The following is a 12,013-nucleotide window of genomic DNA, read 5'->3' on the forward strand; positions in this document are numbered from 1 at the left end:
ACAGGAACTCCCCATTCCTCAATTTTTTTTTTTTTTTTTTTGACCAAGCCCATAGCACATACAAGTTCCTGAGCCAGAGATCAAACCTGAACCCCACCCTTACCCAGGCCACAGCCGTTACAACGCCGAGTCCTTAACTGCTAGGCCACCAGGGTACTCCCATTCCCCAATTTCCAAACCCCCAGTGTCTCCTTGAAGCCAACCAGGTCAGCTGTTCTGCCCTGTAGTATTCAAGGCTTGCTCCAATATTATTCCAAAGGTTTTCATTCATCACTCAGAAAACTAGCATAGTTTACACCCCTGCTTTCCAGCCACATGGCTCTTTTTGGCCTCCACCCGGAAGGCTTTCTCCCCAACCCTCACCTACTAAAATCTTACCTGTTCCTTAAAGACCATCTCAGATGCTACTTTACTGCCTCTATGAAATATTTTCTGACCCTTCCCCCAGGCCTCAATAAAATGTAATTCTACTTTCTTTGAAATCTTATAGCAACTTTCTTGAGTCTGGAAGAAGAGAAGATTGTTTTGAATAATATTTTGCGTAAAACAAAGCCTCTATGTATCTACCTATATCTATCTATATATCTGCCTCTCTCTCCCCTTGCACTAGCCTAGTCTTGCACACACTATATTTTAGCTACTTGTTAGTATGGACTGTGTCAAAAGTTTGCCTTATACAGAGTAGGCACTCGCTAAATATTTATTAACCTGAATTGAACTTCAAAATTCTATATAAGTCAGTATGTTCTTATAAAATGAATTGAGTCTAGACCAGTGGTTCTTAACCTTGGCTGCACATTAGAATCTCTGGGGGAGCTTTTAAAAAGCCCAATGCCCAAGCCACAATCCCAATCAGTAAGTCATAAGCCCTAGGGTTCTGGCATAGGCATCGGTAGTTTTTAACACATCCCAGGTAATTCCCATGAGCAGGTGCGATTGAGAAGAATCATTTTATTACCATGATTTGATCATAGAACTTAAAAGGTCTGAAAGGATGCAGATAGCATAGGCTGTAGTGTTAGTGTCAGAAAAGAATGTATTCCTTCCTTGCCGCACATGCAGTGCCTGGAAAGTAGAAATAAACATTCACTTTGGCCCTATTAGACCCTGTTGTTTTGCACTACACTCATTGGACATAATAGCATTCAGGGAGCTCTGAGAAGTTGTTCAAAAAACCTGCAAAAATGGACCAGGCAAAGAGGGAAAATTGGTGCAATTCTTCTGACCCTTTTTCCAAAAAGCCATGCAGATCCCATAAGCACCCTTCTTTTCAAACAAGTGAAGGGCTTTTCATAACTTGATTAGTCATGGAAATTGGGATCAGAGGGAAAATGGAGGGGGAAAATGGACCATTACACCAAACTGTCAAGCAGCCAATAGAAGAAGAAAAACTATTCTCCTCCTTTGTTTATATCTATGATATCTCCAAGCTACAGCATCTATGGTCCTTTCTGCATCTATCCACCATTTCATGTTTTTCTCCAAGATGCCCTGTGAACCATGTTCCAGAATCCCCCATTCTGTAACCTATTCCTCTTACCCCTTCCCCCAGCCTGCCAGCATGCTTCATGCCCCAGAATGACTTAGTTCCCATTCCATACACCTTGGCTTGGTGTTCAGAAGAAAGCAGTCCAATTGAACAAATCCTGAATGCCTGAGAGTCTTTTAACTTCAAAGGGGTGCTGCCCCTTTAAAAACAGTTACTTTCTGAGTTCCCATGGTGGCTCGGCAGTAACAAATCCAACTAATATCCATGAGGATGCAGGTTCAATCCCTGGCCTCGCTCAGTGGGTAAAGGATCCAGCGTTGCCGTGAGCTGTGGTGTAGGTCACAGATGCAGCTCAGATCCTGTGTTGCTGTGGCTGTGGCATGGGCTGGCGGCTGCAGCTCCAATTCAATCCCTAGCCTGGGAACTTACATATGCCATACCTGCAGCCCTAAAAAGTGCAAAGAAAAACAAAACCAAAAACCAGTTTGCTTTCTTACTCCCATCAATTTCTAGTAAATAGACTTCTGACAAAGGGAGAAAAAATTAGGCCATGAGAAGAGGTCTAGAAAACTGAGTCAGACACCCAAATTATTCTTGTTGATCACAGCCTCCAGCCCTTTCTCCCCACACACTCCCAAAGTACCTTCCAAGCGGAGATCCTGGCCTGAGTCTGTTTGTACATGGGCTATTTATAAGTTGGTTGTAAACTCAAAGGCAAATTTACTCAATGACTTTTAGTCAAGGTCCCTTCCAGGGTAACCTGGACTCAAAGTCTTTCTGCTGAGGGTCAAGTTGAAATTCATTGTACCTCACCAGTAAGATGAATGGTTACTTTGATGAAGAGTAGGATGAACTGTTACTTAGGTTGCAATGGACCTTTTTTAAGTCATTTTCACCACTAATTGCCTTTTCTTAAGTGGATCAATATTCAGAAATTAATTACTGAAGCATTGCTTGAAGAATGCCAAGCATCTTCTATGCTTTGACAATGCAGTGGTCATCGGCTCGCTGAAAAAATTGCTACTACCATGTTTTTTTAAAAAAAATCTCTGCAATGTAAAAACAAATTGCATATTTGTTTAAAAGTATGTTTGCCTCTTTTTCTGTCTAATTATATTTAGCATACTTCATGTTATAGAACCATAAAAAGGCTAGGTTTTGTTAATATGTAAATAATGGCCACTTCAAACCCCAAAGAGCAATAGCCTTGGAATTACAAGAAAAAGAAAAATAGCACACTTTTCAGTCCTCTGAGAATTGTGCCACAAATGCTGAGAGTAAGCATAAAGTGGCTGTACTGTAGAGGCATATACACTAATTTGCTAGATTTAACATACACGTGAATAGAATGTGTTTCCCTAATAATACAAATCAAAATATTTCAACATTATTTGACAATAAATATTTGAAGGCTGAAATAAATGTGCATTTTTCTTTAAAATGTAGACAACAGGGCTAGTTTCCAGGTTTAAAGATTGCTTTGGGATGATGGCTGAACCAACTTTTAATGTACAAATACTTTATATTTGATACTTAAAAGGGATTTTAAAAAACTATTCAAATGGTAGGAATTACCACGCAAGTTATAACCTAGTTAGATATTTTTAGAGGAAGGGAGAAATAACTGGGTTTTAGTCTTCCTAAAATAACCAGGAAATCCAATAAACTTCTCGTAGAATGTTTTTTAACTTTCTAAGATAAAAATTCCTTCTGCTTCCTAACTGAAAACACATTACACATAATGTGTTGGGGACACATCAAAATAAGATGGAAAGATGGGAAAGATGGGAGCAGGGGAAAGGCTTGAATGGCTTAGACTGGAAATTAATGGAGTCACAAGAATAGTTTTCTTACAATAGGTGATGCTTTAATACCCACTGTGAAACATGAATGATTTTTATATAGCATGGTAAGAATGAATTGCTCGGAGTTCCCGTCATGGCGCAGTGGTTAACGAATCCGACTAGGATCCATGAAGTTGCGGGTTCGATCCCTGCCCTTGCTCAGTGGGTTGGGGATCTGGCGTTGCCATGAGCTGTGGTGTAGGTTGCAGACGCGGCTCGGATCCTGCGTTGCTGTGGCTCTGGTGTAGGCCAGCAGCTACAGCTCCGATTAGACCCCTAGCCTGGGAACCTCCATATGCCACAGGGAGCGGCCCAAGAAAAGGCAAAAAGACAAAAAAAAAAAAAAAAAAAAAAAAGAATGAATTGCTCAGTGTTCCAAAATTCCAAAGAACCTGATATTTCTACACGGATTCAGTGAGTTATCCGCAAACTGAAGGTGGATTCCTAGTAATTTCCCCACAATTAGTGATGCAAGAATCCAGTGAACTATAAACTGTATTGACTATAGTGGTCACTACCAAAAGATTACTAAATATATGTGCACACCGAACACACAGTTTTACTGTGTATTTTAAGGAGAGTTAAAACCCTGAAATAATTCAAATGAGATAATTTGAGTGCAACTATTTTTTTAACACACACTGGTAAATTAACTTTGGTTTTCTGTGTTTTGATTTCAGAGACACCTTACCCTCTTTTCTGATTAAATTTTGCTTACTTTTTCCAATCTTTAGTATTAAGTTTCATAACCTACTCTTCCCTCTCATTATCTTTCTGTCACGATAAAAATCTGTTAAATTTTAATAGCATTTGGAGAACTCCTTATTTCTAGAAAGTCTCAGGTGAATTCCAACAGGGATTTGAATCATTCAGATGAATTGCAGAACATTCTCTAATTCTCCAGTTTTTCTACAACACTGGGTTCTCTGTTTCTTTTATCTGTAAAATAAGCCAAATATCTGAGGCTTTTCCAGGATGAAGGGTAGGATAAATAAATAAATATTTACGAAGAGTTTTGTCATAGAGACCCTTTTAAAAAGTGGTGCCAGGGGCTTTTTCATTCCAAAGAAAATGTTACAAATATTTTTCTCTAGGAATTCCCATCGTGGCACAGCAGAAATGAATCTGACTAGGAACCACGAGGTTGCAGGTTCGATCCCTGGCTTTGCTCAGTGGGTTAAGGATTTAGCATTGCCGTGAGCTGTGGTGTAGGTCGAAGATGCAGCTCAGATCCTGTGTTACTGTTCCTGTGGTGTAGGCCAGCGGCTACAGCTGCAATTCAACCCCTAGTTTGGGAACCTCCATATGCCGAAATACAGCCCTAAAAAGACAAAAATATACATATAATTTTTTTTCTCCAAAGTAATTTATTTAAATTACATTCATATCATTTTCCTGCCCCACTATTTTGTGTTTCCTTAGATGGGTAGTACACACTGGTGGAATTTCTTATTCCAAGATGGTAGGCAGTTGAAAAAAAATCTGGAGAAAAATCAAATAAATTCAAGAAATCCTACCTGCTTTCTGCAGGCAGATTTCAGGGGGATTTATTTTGACCTAGGCAGAATAGCCTAAGGGAACTCTGACACCTGCATCTACGATTGAAGCTGTAGTGGGCATGATGACTCCACAGTACACAGAGAAATAGCAAGAGAGGTGCTGTATTCCTTCTTGGCTTAAGCAGTTCAGAACAACTCCACTGTACTGTTGCAGGCTCTAATGAAGAAATGGTCCATGCTAGCATGTCAATAGCCTTATGTTGAAATGAATCAACCTTCAGATAAAGGATAGATATGGACCTTCGAAGCATGTCCTTTGGTCTCTGTTTTCAAATTCTTATCGACATCAAGTCTGAATTTAACCTCCATGATTCATTTCAGCCAGGAGGACTAACAAAGGAGGATGTATGTGTGCCCAAAGTCATGTGCGTACACACACACACACACACACAGCTAACTTAATTCAATCAGAACCAAGTGACACATCTTATGCTTTTCCTTTTTCTTCCTGCTTGAGTCCTTTCCACTTGAAAACATACCAGGCCCCAGACAGCTCATAAACATGGTATGCTTCCATCTTGGGAAGCTTGAGTCAACTTATTTTCTAAAGTACTTTCTTGGTTATAGAAATCCTAATGGAAAAACTATTACAGTAGCCATTTTGAAATGTGTGAATGGTATTGACTGTATATTTTGCCTCTGTTACTAGAAAGCAATTAACGGATCTTGCCTTTTATTCCTTTTTCTCTGCATCATGCACGTCAGATACTCTTTGGAACTGAAAACCAGTGATCCTTAAGCCAAATGTCTGTGAGCATTACCTGTGTCTTTCTTCAATGGTATAACACTGTATCCCAGTAGATCACATCATCCCCACGACACAAGTTGCTGTTTCCTAGGTGTGTTTTCCTAAAGATTTGTTGGGGGTTGTGTTTTGTTTGGAAAATTCGCAATTAGGAGAAGAAAAAGAAAAATTAAGAAACTGGATGTTTTAAAAAACAATGCAGAGGATGTGATGGACTGTTTCTTTATTCATTAAATAAACCTTTATTTATTCTCAGTTAATTGCTGGCTTTGTTTTGTTTTGTATTTTGGTCCCAGACTTCATGTGTGAGATGGCTAAGTTCTTGCTCTCTGTAAGTTCCCTGCAGCTCGGATATTTTGGGGTAACACTACCAGTTTGAAATAGCAATCCAAAAGTCCTGTGTCGATTCAATAAAAGCTTGTTAAAGCTTGCACCCTCTAGTATATTCACGACCAGAGAGGAAATGGTACACAGGTGAAAAGGCTGGTCATACATGCATGGTCTTATATGTGTTTTGAATTTTCTTTCACCCATGGATAGCAAAAAGAGATATCTTTAGTGAAACATAATCAGAGAGAAGAGACAAATTCAGTCCATAATAACATTTTGCTTTTATTGTAAGATAGCACAATTTAGGTGAACTGAGCCTTAATTGTTGAATCCTACATCGCTATTAGGCAGAACCCAAACACACTCATTCCATCTGGCTCATATCTAGCGGAAATTTTAGGTCTTCATTAATATAAAGGTCACCTCATTAACTAAGAAATTGGCTGTAATTGGATGTTAAGGAAGATAGCCTAATCCTTCTTAAGAGCTGCAAATATGAAGAATGTGACATCAATATAATCAGGGTTTTTTTTGTAATGAGGTTTATGGTGTCATAGCAGATATTGTCTAATTAAGCAGTTCTCAGGCTCATCAGACAGTGAGAATTGCTGAGAGAGCATTGAAAAAAAAATATGTATGCCTAGGCCTCACCTCAGAGCAGTTAAATCAATTCTTGAACCGGGGGCCCCAGATTTGGTATATTTTTCAAAACTCCTTATGTATGATTCTAATGAGAAATCACGGTTGAGAACCACTAGCTTAGATGGCCTTTCCCATCTTGATAGCCCAGTTCATTTGTATATGGTTCTTCAAGACTTCTGACCCTGGGATTTGGCCTCAACTTCCAGCTGGCACCCAGGGAGAGCCCACGTATAACATTAACGAAACGTAAACCCAAGTGGGGGGGGGGAAACTATATTAGAGTTCCCATCGTGGCTCAGTGGTTAACAAATTTGACTAGCATCCATGAGGATGCAAGTTTAATCCCTGGCTTCTCAGTGGGTTAAGGATCTGGAGTTGCCATGGGCTACGGTGTAGGTGACCAGGATGCAGCTCAGATCCCGCATTGCTGTGGCTGTGGCATAGGCCGGCAGCTACAGATTCAATTCAACCCCTAGCCTGGGAACCTCCATATGCCACGGGTGTGGCCCTAAGAAGCAAAAAAAAAGTGGGTCTTCCATTATTATTTAATACCCCCCTTAGGAAGCTCTTGGCACATATTACTGATAATACACTGTTGAAGCATCCAGCTATAGTCTGTTCAGGACCCCTTATTGATTAGTACCTGTGCATTCTTCTTGGCTACCTAGGCAAGGATAAGGATGATGCCGAAGCCAGGGTGTGAGTAGATGCTTGATAATGTTTGTTGATTTAATAAGAAAAGGAAGCCCAGATAAAAGAATACTTGGTGGGGGGTAGTTCTCTTGTGGCGCCGTGGGTTAAGGATCTGCTGTTGTCACTGCCATGGCTTGGGTTGCTGCTATGACACAAGTTCAATCCCTGGCCCAGGAACTTCCACATGCTACAGGCACAGCCAAAAAAATGAAAGAATATATTTTTTTGGCCATGACCATGGCATTTGAAATTTCCCAGGCCAAGGACTGAACCTGTGCCACAGCAGCAACCAGAGCCATAGCAGTGACAATGCTGGGTCCTTAATCCAGTGAACTGCAAGGGAGCTCCTAGAATATTTTTCAATTTCAATATGTCCTATAGTCAAACTAGAAAGAACAGAGATTTTCAAAGGTGAGACAATATATAGAATATTGTGGTTTGCCTGGTAATATAAATTATATTATATATAATAATATATGAACCTTAACTTCAAAAGTATTTTACACTTGTTTTATTCAAGCTCCTAATCCATAAACCACAATGGATTCTGCAATCTACAGTTTGAGGAGTTTTAGCAAAGATTAGACTTGATCACTAAGACCCATTTACTTTTCCTTCAAACATTTTTTAGGAAAAAAATGTAATCAAGTGGGGGTGGGAAGCTCAGGAATTTATTAAGAACTAACTTGCTTCCAGAGATTTCCAAAACACAGAAATAGGCAACTACAGACAAAATATTTAACAGATTCCTACTCTTCTGGGGGAAATGGAGATAGGGAAGAAGAGACATAGGGTAAGAATACCATCATTTGAGTTAAATTATCTGATTTCATTAAGAAATTGTTGTTAATAACCAAAAAAGAAATATTTATTTGTTGTATGTTTAGCTCTATATTAGAAACCATAGAAATAACATGAAAAATACGGTTCTCTTTTGTAAGATAATTATAATCCAGAGAGGAATGTGCACCCTACCTAAAAAAAAAAAAAGGACTAACAATTTTTTTAAAATCCTTTTTGGCCACACCTGGGGCATGTAGAAGTTCCTGGGCCAGGGATTGAACCTGCACGCCACAGCAGTGACCCGAGCCAATGCAGTGACAACACTGGATCCTTAACTCACTGTGCCACAAGAGAACTCCAAGGACTAACAATCTTAAAACATCTGTGAGACCTTCTCTGATTGACACATTTTATTTTAGCACTGATTTTATTCATTCTACAAACTCCACAAACTTATTGGAGTTATTAATGAAGCATTTTTGTTTGTTTTTTGTTTTTTTATTCATTTTTTGTTGTTATTATTCTCAAACCCTTTTGTTGACTTTCAATAGATCGCAGCGAGGGAGCTGCTCTGCTACGTATGAAACCCTGACGCAGAAGCAGGTCATCTACGAATAGATTAGCACCAGGTTCCTCACGAATGTGCAGTTAATGAAGCATTTTAAGCCTAAATAAGTAGACAACTGTCCTTAAACAGTGAGTAAGGCAGATGCCCTGAGCCTTGTTATAGCCTAAGTTCACACTGCAGAGTCAAGTGTGACCAGAAAGAGGTCTAGATATCCTCATCCCTAGAGCTATGTTGTCTTCTGGGACTACAGTTTCTTCTAAGAGCTGTTGAAGTCAAGAGGTTAAACATTTTATTCTCTAATTTGGACTAAGGAAGCGAAGTCCTGAGCCCACCGCAATTTCTTATTAACTGAAATCAGAAGGAACGGGAAATTCAGCATCAGCCTCTCAACAGATTTCTAAAGATACACTTGTGATTTTATAAGTTTTAGTTTATGAGCTGGGGAAGATACTTTCACTCATTACAAACCAAAAGGATTTTGATAATCAGATATAACTACAAAAGCAAAAATTTTAATGAAGACTCTGTAGGTAAATTGCAAATAGATGACTGTGCCTGATGTTAGGTGTTGAACTTATATGAAAAGAGTTTGGGAAATGTTATTATTGTTTTTGTTGACTTGTGACAAGTTCCAAATACACAGATAATTTAAGAGGCCTGCTTTTTCTAATTACTAGCAAGGTATTCTCCCAAACGCACACAGGGCTGTTGACCACCAAGTCACCCTTTACCTTAAGAGCTTGGTTATTCATCCAATGATTAAGCAAATTTATAAAAGTAATTCAAACCAATACCATGTGTATTATATTGCTCTGTTAAAGATGAGCCTGGATGGTAGTAAAGCCCTTCTTGTTCAACTTGTACTGATTAAGAGAAAATCACTTTCAAAAGCCACATATATATGAACAAATATACATATGGGCATACCTGTAAGGAATTAGTAGTTAGTAGTTGGCTTAATATGGAAAATAAAATATTGAGGAACTATATATCTAGTTGCTTTAAAGCTAAATATTATTTCAATTAAATTAATCTTTTTGAAAAACTATGAAAAATATATCTATATTTCCAAGTTGATGGGAAAAACTTCCAAGCTAATTACTTCCACTCTCATCAGCTTGTCGTTTTTTGATGAAGTATTCAAAAACAGCACTTTTGCCAACCGGTGGGATTAGATTTAAACACTCCGCATCTTTACTCAGGGAAGCACTCAATGTTATCACCCCCCAAACAGGCCCTTAGTGAAATCAGGAAACTTGGCATGAAAAAGAAACCCACGTTTTTAATTATATTTTACAAAATCTACTTTAATAATGGATATACAGTTTTTAAAAAATACTGAGCACTTACGCCCATGTACTCTACGAAGAAAAGTAAGAAAAACGTCTGACTACTTCATGCACACACACACACACAATACACTAAGCATACTGCTCTTACAAGACAGGAAGGCAGCTCTGCATTAAGCAAACACAAGTAATAGATATTGTAACTTCACCCTAAGAGGACAAATTTACAAAATCTAAAAGTGATTATTTCGCTGAGGACTAAACCTGCAGTATAATCTAATCCTTCTTTTTTTAGATTGTTTTCCCTCAAAGTAGTCCAGGAAAGGGGGGAGGGGCATTAGTCTCAACAATCAAAACTATTCCATTAATGAAATCTACAACATACTAAGGAGGGAAAAAAGGCATCGCGTCCATTAGACCGAGGATGCAAATGAAAGTAACCTGGAAGTTTGCTAATTTTGTTCTAAGAATACATCCTACGCCCCACCGAAGGCCCGAGCGGCTTCTTGGGGGAAAAGGCTGTATCTCCGGAGCGCAGTCATTGAGAGTCCCATTCCCGCGAGGCTGCGCCCTAACTGGCCATCTGGAAGGACTCGGGCTGGAAGCCGAAGAGCCTTTGGCCGTACGGCTCGCTCTCGCCTGGCAGCTTCGCGCCCGCGAACGGAAGGTAGTGGTCTCGACCGAAGTGCTCACAATGGAGATTGACCCAGTCCCGCTCCGAGCCGAATCGCTCGGCCTCAGCCAGGATGCGGGTCAGAGCCATGATGTAGCTCAGCGCCATCTGCAGGGTCTCGTACTTGGACAGCTTTTTATCCTGGCCCCACTGGGGTACCACCCTGCGCAGGCGGTCGAAGGCCGTGTTGAGACCCTGCATGCGGCGGCGCTCGCGCGCGTTGGCCGCTAGGCGCCTGCGCGCCGCACTCTCCAGCCGCCCAGCCCCTGCGCACGTGCCCGCGCATTCGGCTGCGCCACCCGTGCACGGGGGCGCGGCACGCGCTCCCGCCGCCGCCGGGGGATTGCAGGGTTTGCACGACTTCATTCCCCGCCGGAAGGAGGGAGGCGCAGATCTCACTTGTCAGCTCAGGACCTGCGTGTGGGTTGGTGTATGCAGTCGCTCCGCAACTTGGTTCCTCTTAACAAATAAGTCATGCAAAAAGCAGCCCGCGTGGAATCTAAGTCTGCAGTGGGGAGTGCGGGGCTCCGCCCTTTGTCCTACTGGATAGCCAGACTGATGTCTTCACTTGCCAAAATTTAGGGGAAATTGGGATGCTGAAGAGAAGTCATTTTCCCAACATGAAACTGATGTGAGAAGGGAACCTTCTTGCAGCAGAATTGGTGTGGCTGATTCGCGGAAGGTCTCTCAAGTCCTCCGGGAAAGCCCAAGACTTCTTTTCCGGAAGACGAAATCTTTCCCGAAGCTTAGATAGGAAAGGAGCGCCTCTTCCGCAGTAGTTGTCGGAAAAGTGCCGGGTGAATCTTTGAAGGAGAATTTATAGCAGAAGGCTGAAGGAGGGAACAGGTGGTGGCAGGTGGGCGGGCGTCCCTCGGCTTCCATCTCAGCACCTTCCTACCCTGGGAACTGCAGGGGGGGAAAGGGGGACGACGCACAGCAAAATCCTGACATTACAGCCTTCGTCTGTTGGAAGTTTCTCCAAAGCTATGTCCTACACTAACACACCATCTGGAGTGGTCTGGCTGTCCCCAAGAGAATAACAAGGTGGGGGTGGGGAAGGGCTTGGTCTTTCTTTTCCCATATCAGCAGGCAGCATACATATCAAAAACTGAACCAAAGTTTTAAAATTATTAGAAATCACTTGTGTCAATATGTTGGTTTTAGATTAAGATATGTAGAAGCTTAGTGGTACAAGATTCGCTTTTCAAGATGTGACAATTTTGCATAAGGCCGACTGAATACATGCATTTGATTTTAGCTATTAAGTTGGGACAAATTAGCAGATCCTAGTATTATTTCAGACCTAAGATTTTACTGTGCAAATAATTTGGCTGTTTTCTGCAGAATATTATAGCATATCAAAAGATATTAATGTACTCACAAATGTAGAAAGCAAAC

General features: G+C 40.7%; 1 protein-coding gene across 1 annotated transcript; it reads right to left on the reverse strand.

The window, feature by feature from the left end:
* ATOH7 (atonal bHLH transcription factor 7) lies at positions 8,473 to 12,013 on the reverse strand. The gene has a single exon (XM_005671039.3). It carries the CDS (start codon positions 10,979 to 10,981, stop codon positions 10,514 to 10,516), a length of 468 nt encoding a protein of 155 aa, XP_005671096.1. The 5' UTR covers positions 10,982 to 12,013; the 3' UTR covers positions 8,473 to 10,513.

The sequence above is a fragment of the Sus scrofa genome, chromosome 14 (assembly GCF_000003025.6).
Source record: "Sus scrofa isolate TJ Tabasco breed Duroc chromosome 14, Sscrofa11.1, whole genome shotgun sequence".
NCBI classification, from domain to species: Eukaryota; Metazoa; Chordata; class Mammalia; order Artiodactyla; family Suidae; genus Sus; species Sus scrofa.

What these genes read in the sequence shown, in the direction of transcription:
- ATOH7 (XM_005671039.3), bottom strand. Translation starts at nt 10,981, where the DNA reads ATGAAGTCGTGCAAACCCTGCAATCCCCCGGCGGCGGCGGGAGCGCGT.